Source organism: Kryptolebias marmoratus, linkage group LG4, assembly GCF_001649575.2.
Source record: "Kryptolebias marmoratus isolate JLee-2015 linkage group LG4, ASM164957v2, whole genome shotgun sequence".
Taxonomy (NCBI): Eukaryota; Metazoa; Chordata; class Actinopteri; order Cyprinodontiformes; family Rivulidae; genus Kryptolebias; species Kryptolebias marmoratus.
In genome coordinates this window covers 11,747,393-11,762,748 of record NC_051433.1, presented here as the reverse complement: position 1 = coordinate 11,762,748, position 15,356 = coordinate 11,747,393, and the positions used below count along the sequence as shown (strand labels likewise).

Genomic DNA, 15,356 nt, shown 5'->3' with positions numbered 1-15,356 from the left:
ACATCTCAGTCCAGAAATGTGCAGTTCTAGGCACAGCCAAGATACTGCGCAGAACCCTCAAGCTCCCAGGCCTCTGGTAGAGGACCCGAGCTCAGAGGATGAAACAAAGACCACCCGCGGAGGGTGAGAAGGGAATTTTTTTATATATATATATATGTAGCTGGTACATAGCTGATGCATACAGGGTACTTACCAGGTACGTACCTTATAAGCATACCATCCTGTATTATGTATTACCACCCTGTAATTTTCCACATAGTTTACCACCAACTTTATTCTACCTAATTATGTTTTTTGTGTTTCAAAATTTTTTTTATGGTATTTTGATTTACATAGTGTATTTTTGTAATAATTTTTTATCATTTAATCTCTTCTTTTATATATTTTTTTCCCCTGTGTGTCGCCACTGCTGCATATATTTCACATCCTCGTGTCTCTGCTCCTGTTTGCAAATTGTGTCCCCTTTTTTGGGGTAATTAAACAGTCACAAAACATCAACAATACGATCTGTGTCTATGTTTTGACGGATCATTAGCGTTTGTGTTGTTGCCATGACAGGAAAAAAAAAAGTCCGAACAAGAAACAAAATAGGGGCAAAGTGAAGCAACAGTTTCTTTTATCCATTTCGTTGCAAGCAAAATATGCTGCGAGACAGACTGAAACTATCTCACTATGTGGGTTTAACTTTAACAATTGGAATCATTTTGGCTCGTCAAAGTAAAAGTTATTTTCATCCTTTTTTTTTTGCTCCAGAAATATTTCATATTTCTTATTCCCAACACATTTCTTAGTTTAGAGAAGAAAAAAGCAGACTTAAAAACTCTCTGAAGGGGTAAAATATGAGCCTGTTGACAAAAAAAAGGTAGTTTATATGTTTTGTATGTGCAGAGTGTCCAATTAGTTTATTAAATGTTGACTCCGACAGAAATGGACCCTGTCTTACTGACGAATTTTCACACTTTTTTCCTTTTAGATTCACCAAACATCCCATTAAAACACATCCAGGCCGAAAGGGAACCTGGTATTTCTGGAGCGATGGAGCCGTCTCAGTCAGAGATGAATATATTATCCAATGGGAAAAGTCATGACCTCGCAGACGACATGGGTGTGCCAATGAAGACGTTGTTTGCAGAGGATCAGTGAGTAGTCTTCGTTTCCACCCCCCACTGTCCTCTTTTTATTGCCGCATGTAGCTTTTTTATTACTCTTTATTCCTTTTGTCTTTCTATCGTTATGCTTATGTGAAAACCACATCCTCGGCTAATCACAGGAAACCAAATAAACTTGTCTTCCTTTTCACTTGCAAAAGCTGAAACAGGCTTCTTTATTTATGTTTATTAATGAGCAGCATGTAGGACGTGGTTAGCAACATAAGGTATGACTTATTGGTGCAAAATGTCTCTTTCTTTAAATGCATGTTTGCCTTGTTTTTGTGCTCACCTCACCTGATGGCTCCTTAAAGAAATGGCACCGAAGCGTTCAGGTATGTTGACAGAAAACTGTGTGGAGACTTTTTAACTGCACATTTGTGTTTACTTAATAAACAAATAAATTAGGCACATGATTCACTGCTGTCAAGTATGTGCACACTTTAAGTGGTGGATAAAGAAACCGTCAGTTGATGGTCAAACAATTTTGCCCCTAGATATGATGACGCCGAAGGAGGCCTGGAAAGTGAGGAGTTTTTGCCCAGTGCAAATGGAAAGAAACCTATACGTTTCACTGATGTAAGTGAGAAAGTCAACATATTTAAATTTATCGGTACAATGCAAACGTGTTGTTAGGAACAATAACCGCGTCTGTGCTTGAGAAGTCACAAACAGCTTCATACCTCTGACAGAACACTACCTGTCGCTTTGTTTTAGGTTTAATTTATTAATAACTTTGACATTTCTAATTCAATGAGAATGTTTAGATTTGCACATGGAAGGTGTGTCATAGTCAAACTTCAGATTTGAAGAAATCCAATTTCTTCCCTCTCTTCTCCACCCAAATTCAGTTTCAAATTTTGCTGCTATCGCTGAGCCTCAGTAACGGGACGTCAAACATCCTTTGCTCTCGAACCGTTGCTTTGCCATAAACTGCAAATTTTTACTAGAAGTTGTATATTTTATCTAACTTCAGAAAGAAATGAGCTAACAATGTAGTACCAATACTTTGTTTAGTGCTTTAGTCCCAATTACAAAGCTTGAATTTTTACTGTTTAATTCTTTACATGACTAAAAGGGGAAATTCTAATTTCCCATTTGTTATTAAATGCCACATAGGTGCTTTACCAAAAGATGACATAAAGAAGAACAACTGAGTTATGCCTGATTCAAATGAGCTCAAACATTAATCTCTGAACCGTGCCTGGCTTGCCCTTGAGTTACTTCAGCATCTATATTTGTGATATTTAGGAGTAAAACTGACAGCCGTGCATTTTTCACCTGTTTGCTGAGTGCTAACCTGAGTTCAGTTTCCCGTGTAACTGGCTCTCTTTAGGGTTATTTATTGAGTATAATTTGTGTTTACACAACTAAAAAAAAATTCTAATGCACACATGACAGATAAAATGTAAGGTTATGCTAAATTTCCCACAAGGTCCCTTAAAACTGTCTGCAAGGAAGACAGCTAATAGAAAATACTAAAAATACTAAACATTTTATCTGAACTTTTAGAAAATTGTGTCACCTTTCGATGAAAGTGCTTGTCTCCTATGATGACTGTTCTTGTTTTGTTTCATCAAATTCATTCACAGTTTGAAGGAAAGACCTCTTTTGGCATGTCAGTCTTCAATCTGGGCAACGCTATTATGGGCAGTGGTATCCTTGGATTGGCTTATGCCATGGCCAATACTGGCATACTTCTCTTCTTGTGAGTACATGATATCATGCTATATATAAAGCATTCATATAACACAAACAACAGAATTAGATCAAGATGCTGCATGTGCAGAACAGAGTTAAAAAAAAAGGTTTGAAAATGTCATGAAAAATGCTTATTTTTTATTATTCTTGTCTGTCTGGAGTTACTGATTTTAACTGTCCACACTATGGCTGCAGCTTGTAAAGATTTACTTTTAAAAACTGTTTGCCAGTATTAACATTGATTTTTGTGTAGCTACAATTTGCTGAGTTTAGCTAAACTAAGGCAATTTTCTAAAATAGTCATATAAGTCTTCAAAGCATTTTGCTTTTGTGGTTTTGTTAAGTTTAAATAATATGTACAGTACAACATCTTAAGCAGTGGGGTGTCTCTTGGTGTCAGTTCGCCATCGAGCTTAATTTAGCCAAAATCAGGTAAACCTGGCTACACTAACCTAATTTCAGAATCAGACTGTTTTATTGTCAATTAGCTATACAACTTAGTTGTATAGATATGAGGTGTTGGTGTTGGATGCAAATGAAAAAAAAAAAGCAGAAAGATTGATACAAGGAAATAAGCAGCACAGGATAACATGTATATGCAAGGAAGAGCAAAAATGCATAGTCGTCTGTTTGCAGGACAAATAGTGCAGTCTGACAGTTCAAGGTTACATTGGGGAGGGATGTGCAAGTGTTTTGGTAGGCGTGGTGGGGGTGGGGAGCAAATGGGGATTCCTGTTCAGCAGTCCAGCAGTAGTGGGGAAGAAGCTTACCCTGTGGCATGAAGTTTTGGTCTTGATTGACTCTAGTCTCCTGTCAGAGGGGAGCAGTGTGAACAGTTTGTGTCTGGGGTGTGATGGATCACCAAGGATCTTTACCTGCAGGTGTACAGGTCTTTGGGTGAGGGCAGATTGCAGCCGGTCATCTTCTCGGCAGAGCGAATGATACGCTGCGATCTGGTCCTGTCTTTGGCAGTGCCTGCAGCATACCATGTGGTGATGGAGGAGGTGATGATGGACTCAATGACAGCTGAGTAAAAGTGATGGTCTTTGTCACGTTGAACTCCCAACCTGAGGTCCTGGGTGAGGACGGTGCCGAGAAAACGGAAGGACTCCACAGATATTACTGTGGAGTTGCACAGTGTGATGGGTTTGGGTGGTGCTGGGTTCTTCATGAAGTCAACCCCCATTTCCGCTTTCTTTAAAGCATTTAGCTCCAGGTTGCTGTCTGCCCCAGTCCACCAGAAGTTCAGTCCCCCACCTGCAGGCAGACTCATTCTCATTGGTGAGTCTGCTGAGGGTGGTATCATTTGCAAACTTCAGGATCTTGATAGACTGGTGGGTGGAGGTCTCGCTGTTTGTGTACAGAGAAAAGAGCAACAGAGAAAGAAAATAGACTTGAGGGGTTCTGGTGCTGCTTTCTGTTAGTCAGGAAGTCTGAGATCCACCTGCAGGTTGGGGCTGCAACATTCATCTTGTAGAACGTGTTTTAAAGCAAAACTGGAATAATGTTGGTAACCCTCCTGAAGCTCTCGTAACTGAAGAGAGGAAGAAAAGCCCTTATGACTACGGGTCCATTTGGCTCAAAGGCTGAACAGCATTCTGGTGTAGGATTCAGAGGAGTCCAGGTGTTGAAGAATACAGTTCAGGACCAGTGGCGGCTGGTGGTGATATTTGTAGCGTGGACTAACAAATTTGACATAAAGAAAACCTACTATAAATTGACATTATGTCCTTTTTCAGCACAAAGACAACCATAAAACAAACCACCACCAAAAACCAAGCTTACATAGAGCCTCTGTCATTTGTCCAAAACTTAATACCCCTACATTAAGGATTTCAACTATAATTATTTCAGATGATTTTTCCCAGTCAAACAGCTTTGCATAACAATTTACCACACTCCTTGGCACAATTACTAATCACACTGATAAGATAAAATCAAACAAGACATGCAATATTGCAAAGTGCATTTTTCTTTTTAAATGAAGCCTACCTTTTTTAAAGAGAAGCTCACTCCAATGACTTTTCTGGTTAATAAACACCTCATTAAAGATCTGTTAGCTACACTTGCTGTTATTCAGTCCTTTCGCTGAAACCAGGTCACAGAAAAACTTCAGTTTTGCTGCTTTTTCTTTTTTGAATATTCTTTGGTCTAACCGTCTCCAACTGCCTAATTTCAAGTTTTTCCCCCCAGAGACAGGAAGTAAAACAGGTGATAAATAAATTAAAATAATAAATAAATAAGATAATCCACCTTGTTTATGTTTATCTTGTTCGCCATAGTAACTACATCAGTCTATAAACACCAGGGAGGGCTTAGCACTATTAGCCCACTTATACCAGCCGTCCCTGTGTTGACAGCATCGTCCACAGACCTGTTAATTCGCTTGGCAAACTGCAGGGTAACCAGGAGGAGGTCTGACGTCTTTGTTGAATAGTATCAAGACTTTATCACTACAGAGGTCAGGGTGACAGGTCTGTAGTCATTCAGTCCTTTGTTCTTTGGTTTCTTGGCTTGCTCGAGGCCTTGGAACCAACTACCACATGGCATACATCCAGTGGGATATTGAAGATATCAGTGAACACAGGAGACAGCTGATCTGTACAGTGCTCCAGGGAGGATGGTGACATACAGTCATGTCCTGCAGCTTCGCGGGGCTTCTGCCTCTTGCAGAGCTTGTTAACATCCCTCTCCTGGACAGTGAGAGAAGTGGTGGGGGGTTGAAATGGGTGGAGGAGTTGAGGTGGAGTCTGTTGAAAGGAGAGAGCTGGAGGTTTTGAGGGGCAGCGGACAGAGTGGTGGGGGATGGTTTTCTTAAAGCAGCAGTAGAAGTCTAAGGTCAATCGCAAGGTGTAAGTTTGGGACAGAGTGGGGGGCTTTGGGCTTGTAGCTGGTCTGTCTTGACCCCTTTCCATACAGATGCAGAGTCATTAGCTAAGAACTGCTGTTGTAGTTTCTTAGCATACAGCCGTTTAGCATTTCTCCCCACCTTGCTAAACCTGGTCTTTGATTCTCTGTGTACGCCTCCTCCTTCTGTCGCCTCATCTATCTAAGTTCAGATGTGAACCAAGGTTCGTCATTGTTGAAACTCACCCTGGTGCATGTTGGTATCAAGCTGTCCTGGCAGAAGCTGATGTACGAGGTCACAGTATTCAGCCAGACTGCTGGTGGTAGATTGAAATACATTCCAGTCCTTAGTGCCTAACTGGTGCCACGTACTCCACAAGAACCAAGGAAATTGTTCTCTCTCCCATGGCTGCGAGAAAAGAATGACATCATTATTTTCTCACAGTCTTGGTTTAGGAGTTCTTGCAGCCAGTTCTCAACACATCATCTGGGCAGAAGTTTTTTCTTGAGTGGTGTTCGACAACTACTGTGCGAATGGTCAGAAATGCAAAGAGGCCGTGGTTAATGCAGAAAATGTTGACTTTCCTGTTATAAGGACTTCTCAGGAGTTCTGTGCTAGAGTTTCTCATGAAGTATGAAATCTCCTGGTCAGAACAAACTTTGTTCTTGTTCTCACCACCTTGAAAAAATGAAAAAACTTCCCCTCAAACCTCACTCAAGAACTTCCCAAATACAAAGAGTTTATTAAGTGCTAGACAAGAGAAGAAAGACAGTAGATGCTACATGACTGACAGAGACCTATCATGCTCTTCCATGCACTGCACTGGACCACTCAAGGCAGCTGTATTCTCTGCAAGAACCTAAAAAATTGTTCTCTTAGTTAAAGTCTCTGATGACAAAAGGCAAAGAGTCCGGGACTGTTAGTCTGTGAGTACATGCTGAGCCTCCTGAATGAATTTTGTGAGGATTCCTCATCTAAAGAAACTAAGAGTACCGTCTGCTTTGGTGGTACAAATATACAAACAGCTCATTTATAACCAGTCTTGACATGACTTGCATATATAGCACGCTGTCATATGCCCATTACTATTCATCCCCCTTTTCTCAGGCCCTCTTTCCCTCTGTAGTTGCCACAGACAAGTCCTAGAAAGGACACAGCTCAAAATAACTAAAGACCACAGTGAGGCATGTGGACAGGTTGTTTACTTCCCCTGCTCTGTACAGACTGCTACTGTCTAACCATGACTTGTCTTAGTCACGTTAGCCTGTGTTTATGTAGAAGGAGAGAAAGCACAAATCAGAAAAGGAGTGGCTCGGCTTACATGTGAACGATCTCCCGGTAACATTGTAATAATGTCACACATTCACATAGTAATGCTGTGATCACAATTTCCGTTTAGACGAGACCGATCCTGCAATAGTAGGTCAGTAGCCGGTGGTGTGATTTTTGCTTTTCAACAACACGCGCATGCCTGCAGACACTTCTGTATCGAGCATGAGAACAGTTACATCCAAATGGCAAAAACACGAACAATCATTTGGACTGACATTGGGTTGCTGATACATTTTACTTTAAATTACAAATCTGAACAGGTTCCTAAATCTAAAAAGATTCAGGAAACTCTAGAATAGAAGTCAGCCATACTGCACATATTTGAACATAGCTTCTTTCACGTAAGTTGCAGTTTCCCGTGAAACGATGCTGAGAGTTTTGAAAAACTTCCACTCTGAGACTTGGATTTTAAAAAGTTTTGGTGTCAGAGAATCCCATTACTGTTGTCAAGAAGGCAAATGGCCAAAACGCAACAAAATTGTTACAGTTTCACTTAAAAACAGCATTATGTAAGCTGGGCCTCAGTGTCAGTGTATTAAACAAATACATAATCACCTGATCAAAATAGTTATTTTTTTATTTTCAATATTAAAGATTTATCTTATTTCTTGCAGCCTTTCTACATTATTTAGCACCTTTTCTACATTGTGTTGATGGGATCAGCTGTTTGACATAAGGTTCTTAACTTCCATACTGTATTTGCCCAGCAGCAACACAATGTGTCTCATTTGGCAGTAACATTATGAATTTAGTTGCAAAACAAAATGTCACTGCATATCTTTGGGCTTATTTTGACTGAAGCTTAATGAAAAAGGAGAATTTAATAAATTTAACAAGTGACTTTGGGAAGACTTAGCAAAATAAAAAGGCAGCCAGGGGCTTAAAATCAAATAAAAAAAAAAAGAAAAGACAATGACATTGTTGGTCTCATTGTTCTTTTTTCACAATAAAAGCAAATCCATTATGCTTTTATGATTGTTGTGCTTACCAGTTATGTAAAATGCTTCACTTTTGAGGAGGCTGTAATAATCCCAGACTGTATGTAACATGCTTGAATAGGGTCTTACAGAGGTTATAGATAAGTAAGCCCTATGACCCACCAGGAATGTTGACCTGAAAATCCTACACAAATGTGCTCAGACCTCTATGCCTCTGTAGGAGGAACAATGCTAAACTGGAATCAAAAAGGTTATGGGAAACAGCATGTGTAGGACAATTAATCACCATCTCTGGAGTGTATTTGTCTTTTGCAAAACAGACTTAATTTTTTACTCTTATTATTATGTTTTTGTTGGTGTTTTTGTTTTTTGTAGCAACAAAAGCAATATTTTAAACAATAAAATCAGCTTTAAAATATCTAATATTGTCTAGGAAACTATCTATTTGTATCACTTGTTGCAGTTTGTCTTCTTAAACTTACTCAGTTTTAAAGAAACAGAAAACAAACAAAATCCAAGAATGAGACTTATATTTGACCAGCTTATCATGCAGCTATATGACTTTCATTTGTGTTCTGTGCTCCAGGTTTCTTCTGACTGCAGTTGCAGTCTTATCTTGTTACTCCATTCATCTGCTGCTGAAATCATCTGGCATTGTGGGTAAGTTTTGCGTCATGATAATGAAACAGTCCAGCTACCAGTTATCATGTCTAAAAGTAAAAAAAAGAGTTTACTCGTTGTTGGATAGCAAAGACAAATTTTACCAAAACTAAAACCTTCTTCACCACATGCCGGTTTGACTGTATTCACAAGACCAAGGATTGGAAAATTAGGCTGTTATATTAAATTGTTGTTTACATGCTATATTGTTTTGTACTTAAATGATTTATTTTCTGCTCAGTATAACCTTAAAACTCAAAGATATTATATGAAGAAAATGTAATAAAACTTGTTTTTATTCTGTAAACTGATGTGTGGCTTCTTTATGTCCAGACAAATATTGAGGCTGTGAAAATGACAAATGAAATTATTTTCTTTTTTAATCTTTTGAAGGTGTTTTTATTGTGTTGCCTAGAGGGCCCTCCCGGCAGATGTAACCCACCTGTATTGTTTGTAATCCGTTTACAGGAATTCGAGCTTATGAGCGGCTGGGGTACAGGGCCTTTGGTACTCCTGGAAAAATGGCTGCTGGCATAGCGATCACCCTGCAGAACATTGGAGGTGAGGAGCCACATTTGTTTGTGATTTCTCTTGTGACGTTGTGTTTGCAAAAACACTGATAGTCTTCAAACTCCTGAAGCAATAATTATGCTCCATTAGATGGGTTTGACTTCAAATCTCCCACAAACAGATGGCAGTATCAACATAAGTCTGTAGATTTACTTTGGATCTTGTTCTTAGTCATAAATATGGGGTGTAGGGAAGTTTTACGAGCAAACAGGAGTCATGCTGGTAAATGACTGTATTCTCTGTGCAGATGGCATTAAAGAGAGCTTCTTGTACTAAAAGAACAACATGATCTACCCACACAAGAAACAACGGATCACCGTTAAGCTATTCATCAGCACTGTTGGTTACATTGTTAAAATTCAATGAAAGAATCTAATTTTTATAAAATGTTTCAGCACAAGGTGGTTCAGAAATACCAAATAAATTAAAATAAGGATGTCACGTTTACATATTTAGAATTAGTAGTGGGGTGTGTGTGTAATGGTTTAAAGTTCCAGACCTAAAAGTAATAAATGTATTGAAGATAAAGAAAAATCTCAATAGAGGGAAAAGGAAGGCAAGATCCTCTAACAGCACTAGCAATGCCATTATTGTGCGTAAACCCTTACACACACTTTCAGCCTTTTATAGCACCCACCACCATTAACAACAAAAACATAGTATGACTCATCACCACTTAGTCATAAAAACTGCCTGTAAGTGGGGAATTTGACATTTTAATATCAGGGGGTGTTAATGTATTCAAACAAAAATATAATAGTCTGACATGTAGGCTTTGTTAAAGTGGGAGTTTTGTTTTGTTATCTTTAACACATTATTTTTAAGTTTTCACTTCTTAACAGGTTTTCATACACTAAAAAAACATGCACAATTTGCACGATGTACACACATTGTTACTGCATGATCTTTATAAAAAGTGACACATTTTGTAAAGGAAAAGGCATTCAAAAGAGTTTTGTTTGTGCACACAGTTATCAGTACCACCTGCTTTTATTCTGTTATCTGTACCTGGATAACTAAACCTAGCTTGGCAGTAAAAAAAGAAAGAAAAAGTCCTGATTTCGTTGACTTGTTAGCATGACAATGTTTGTCCACAAGACTGTATATTTGCTTGAAATGCACATCAGTACTTTCAGCGCTCTCCTCTTGACTTGGGTATGAACACTTTTTATGAGCAGAGCAGCTAAAAGTACCCTCCGCCAGGCTACCAAAACACTCAACTTCCTGTTTAAACACAGAGAACTTGATATGCCGTGTCCTCAGCAGTGGATGCCGCCCTGAAACACTTGTAAACATGATGTAATTTGTGCTTACGTGGCGTGACTTTGCTTGTCTCTGATGGATATACAAGCATGGTTTGCTCTCAGGTGTGCTTTGCATCCCAGTTTAGATTCTCCTGTGTTTTGTCACCTCACAGCTATGTCCAGCTACCTGTACATTGTTAAGTCCGAGCTGCCGCTGGTCATCCAAGCTTTCCTGAAGGCGGATCACAACTCTGAGTGAGTATGCATGTCATTATCCACGTCAGTGTCCCGGTGCCAAGGAAAAAGCATGTGAGTCCTGCTTGTTCTTGACCCCAGCTAACAAACACTGCATGTGGGTCAAGTGGCCTGACGCATTATGTGGGCAGTGAGTGTTTCAGTTTTCACCCTATATTGAATCTGTCAGTGTGGGGGTGTGATTAAACAGAATGCTTGGATTTGGCTGAGCAGCAGGAGCTCTGTGACTGCTGGTTACCTGTTTATTTATGCACATGCAGGAGGGAAAAAACTCTCATTGTTGTCAGCATGCGGAGGCAAGTGCTCATTACAAGAGAGTCATGCTAAGGACACAGATAATCTTCATAAGACCAGGAAGGACTGGTGTGGATTCCAGCTGCCTTCTTCTCAAAAGGTGCTGCAGGAACTTGAATCATACTCTCCTCCTCTGCTGCAACAAGAGCAGAGCAGCACTGTTGTCGCCTGCTGCGAGGACGAAAGAGCGACAGTGTTTCGTGGAGTCAACCCAATTCAAAATGGCTGCCACAGCAAACCGATTTTAGCAAATACGGAATTGGCTATAACTAGAATCTGGTGTGGTAGTAGCTGAGAGTCATCCTCAGCTTATACTCTGAGCACTAACTGATTGTGTGAGATCACATTGCATAAGATTGTGCAGAAAGTTATTTTTAAAGTTTAACCAAAAATAGCTCTAACTCTGTCATTTCTCAACATAAAATAGTGTAAAACTTTGGCATTAAACGTGGTGGGCGATATGCAATTCCTTCAAGAAATGCTAACCCTTCAGTTGTTCCAGTCATCTTCAAGACTTGATATTCAGTAACACAGAATTCCCAGCAAACTATATCAGTCTCTCTATATCCAATTACTGCCCCCCCCAACTTGTTTGATGCCTCTGAGAAAACACTTGAATAGGTCTGAGTATTCCCAATAGCCCGGACTTATCCTTTTCTGCTGATTTGTTTTGCACTGTGATAGACTATATTTAAAACACTATCAATCACACAGCAGCATCAGATCAGGCCCAAACTCGGGAGTCCTTTTTTGGCGACAAGAGGGACCTTTACAGCAGATGGTGTGGCCTCTGTGTTATCCCGGACTTGTTTATTCTGTCTAGATACACATGAAGACTTTGAAACAATCTTGTTACAGTTGAAATTGATGTTTAGTTGTTATGACTCCTCTGTATGTCGTGCGCACAGATACACACACACAGAGAGACACACACTCAAATGACAGCAGCAGGTGGTACGAAATTCCGGTGCCAGATTCCCAGTGTGAGCATACGGACCGGTCAGCTCAGGCTCAGCTCTCACTGTTCGCTTCCACTCAACGCTCCCATCGTTGTCCAAAACCGTGGCGTCAAAGGAACTGAAAGGAATGAGAGGTGTGCAGCGGGGCAGCAGCTTTATTTATGACCTGGGGCTCTGTAAATAGACTGCAGTGACGTGCGGCCAGTGGGCAGACTCTGAAGTCTTGGCATGACTTGATTCAGTTGCTGGCAGAACATTCAGATGGACATAATAGTTATGTGATCATTCTGAGGATTAACAGGTGAAAACTATGAGATTTGCTGCAAAGTTTAGCACACAAAGAAGGATTGGATGTTTGGAAGTGACCGAGATTTAGCAGGAGCTGATTTTACTTTTAGATAAAAATCAGAATTAAAGGAGTAGTTAATTATTAGTTTTTTAAATAAGCTCTGCAGAAAACATTATGAGCAGTCAATCTATCACCTGCTGAAGATTTCTCTTTGATCAGCCTCAATTTGGTGAGAAAAACAAGCTAACTGGCTAGCCAATTCGGGGCCAAAACCAAGGTGGATTGCTGCCATCTTAAAACAACTCCAGTCTCAAAAACTTCATAGCGGTTTATGCAATTGGTATTGTAGAAACATTTCCAATGCCATTAGTTTCACATTACGTGGTTAATTACATAGAATGCAATGTTTTTTTTTTGCAAGTGACGATCGCCATGGCTGTATCTCGTTTAAGTTAATCATAATCTTTCAGCAAGAATAACTGTGCAAAGGGAAACTGATGGTAATGCGAACGTTTAGAAATAAGAATTTGCATGAGCCACTGTGACATTCATGGGACTAGCTCGTTAATTCGGTTAGAAATAAATTTCTCCAAACTGATATCATTCAAAGAGCTATTTATAACAGGTAAGATGTTGATTGTTCATAAACGTTTTACAGAAACTCACTTCAGAAGGTTTGAACTATCTCTTTAAAAACATACTATCTATCAATGAAGGCCTAAATATAACTCAGACCTGCTCTCAAGAACTTGACTTTGAATTGAACTCCAGGCTAGAATGGACATAATTTGTCTCCAGTGACTCTCGCTTGTGAAAGCCGATCAGCTGAAATGACCTACTGACCAAAAGGCTGAAGAAGACGTGACCTGTTATTTGCGTGACTTCCCTCTGCTTTCAAGGGACTCCTTCAAACCCACGCACACACACACACACACACCCCAACACACACGCATGCTGCTTGTCTCAGAAATCACTGTAAGCCTGCAGATCTGTAACAGACTGCTGATCCTCCCCGGTTGGATTTCATTCAGAGTCAAGAATAACAAGCTTAGCAGCTTTAAAAAGAGGGTCTGTGAGACATAAAGACTTCTCTGTACGCGGGATTTACGGGACAATAGTCCTTGAACGGATTGACAGTAATTTATTTAATCTGCTTGTGATGTTACTTGCTCCACTGTTATTACCGCTGAAGTAAGTCTATTCACATGACATTAAACCAACCTTTAAATTTTACTTTTATTTGCTTCAAACATTAATATCAGACAAAAAAACCCAAACAAACCTTTAGTTCACTCTGTATTTGAAAAAAAGCCACAGAAGTAGTTCAACCGAAAACAGAAGCCTGTCATGTTCTCAGCAGTAAACTTCCGACATGTGAACGTGTTGCTTCCCTAACACGTCCACATGTGTTCAGAGTACACACATGGGCACGCACACACACAGACACACACACACCATGTTTATGTTGTGTGAAGGGCCATCATTTTTAAAGGACATCCACAGGACAACTGGACCCCTCACATGGTCCATGATGATACAGCAACATAAAAAGGAGGTCATATGTGTTCTTCCATTCTTAATATTCGTGATATAAATAAAGTGAGAGACAGGTGTCAGGACTTAAACCCACTTGCTGAATATTTTGTGTTCTTTTGGCTCCATCGTGTTCTGGCCTTTTCGGAAACTGTGAACTGTCTCATAAATAACCAGTTATATAACACTCTATTCCTGTACTTGTGTTGAGAGCAACATAAGCAGACACTGCCTTCAGGCGAACATTTGGACCTGCAGATTTTTACCAGCCTAGTGTCACTCAGACACACACACACACACACTCTCCACACACACTCTCAGACCACTTAACTTTCAGAAACTAAAATAAACAGTTTTCCACCATCCTACACATTCTTCTCTATTTTTATGTCTGTTTCTGTTTTTTTCCATCTCTCTGTGTAGTGTGTGGACAGAGTGTTTAAGTGTTTAAAATACTGAGCTCACCAAAGTAAATTAGTTTTTTTTTTCCTCAAACAGTCTGTGGTACTTGAATGGAAACTACCTGGTCATCATGGTCTCTGCCAGCATCATCCTGCCTCTTGCTTTAATGAAACAGCTTGGTGAGTAATAAAAGTGATGCTATGCAACATTATTATTTGGTCTATTGTATCCGTTGCGAAATAGTAACAAAACCTCAGGAAATCATTCGTGCATTCAAGAAGAAAGCAAAAGATGTTAAGTTAACTTAAAACACTTACCTATCTCGTCAATAATTTGAATGGGTCGAGTAACTTTGACCTCCAAAATAATGGCAAATCTTATTTTTTTTAAGGTGCACATTCACGTTGTACTTCTGCAAAATCTTTGTTTTAAAAGATAAACATAAAACTGATAAGGATCCAGAGTCACTGATCTTTTTTTTTTTGGACTGGACACAAGTTTAACAAATGACTGGTAGCTTATCTGCCATCAGTGCAGCTCTGCATTGTTTCAGCAAAGTGAAATCCCGAATAACTGCTTCTCTGTTCTGAAAGTGACTGTAAGACAGGCTGACTATGAACTGAAGTATATTTCCTTCCTCACAGATACTCAAAAAGTTTTTTGTTTTAAATGTTTATAACTTGTAAAATAACAGAAAACGACTAAACTGACCTGTATAGTCACAAACTGAGGAAGAAGTTACATTAAAATGAAACAGTTAGCGTGTTTTTAATCTACCACTGGCGCTGAGCGCAGCAGGTACTCGTCCTAATATTTTCCCCTGAGAAAACTGCAGCTTCATGTCCAGAATAATCCGCTCATTATCGCACACTGTAAACATGTTGTTTCTGCGCTCAGAGTGCTGTGAGGTCGTTCAGCTGGATCTTTTTTTTTTTTAATTTTATTTAATTCTTACAAAAAGATGTGTTTTCTTGTGTTGTAACAGTTGAGTTCGAGGTGTGCTAATGCTGACTGTCCCCGTGGTTTGATTTTCAGGTTACCTCGGCTACACCAGCGGCTTCTCTCTCAGCTGCATGGTGTTCTTTCTCACTGCTGTAAGTTGGTCCAGCTCTCTCTTCTTATTGCACTCATTTTTTACAGAGAGCCTGATTTATTCGGACATTTTATTCCCCCCCCCCTCCCC

At 39.7% G+C, this 15,356-nt stretch overlaps 1 protein-coding gene across 3 annotated transcripts in view; it reads left to right on the top strand.

Annotated features, from left to right (window-relative positions):
- The window catches only part of slc38a3b (solute carrier family 38 member 3b), a 30,270-nt gene that overhangs the window by 7,990 nt on the left and 6,924 nt on the right, over nt 1-15,356 (top strand). For 2 of the 3 annotated variants that reach the window (XM_017408395.3, XM_037975476.1), the window contains exons 2-10: nt 974-1,139; nt 1,463-1,483; nt 1,646-1,727; nt 2,741-2,856; nt 8,554-8,627; nt 9,096-9,188; nt 10,615-10,696; nt 14,270-14,352; nt 15,209-15,267. In XM_017408395.3, the coding sequence (XP_017263884.1) occupies nt 1,036-1,139; nt 1,463-1,483; nt 1,646-1,727; nt 2,741-2,856; nt 8,554-8,627; nt 9,096-9,188; nt 10,615-10,696; nt 14,270-14,352; nt 15,209-15,267 (714 nt within the window). In that variant the 5' untranslated portion in view covers nt 974-1,035. The remainder of the gene's footprint in view (nt 1-973; nt 1,140-1,462; nt 1,484-1,645; nt 1,728-2,740; nt 2,857-8,553; nt 8,628-9,095; nt 9,189-10,614; nt 10,697-14,269; nt 14,353-15,208; nt 15,268-15,356) is intronic. The other variant, XM_017408396.3, reaches the window with a different exon arrangement.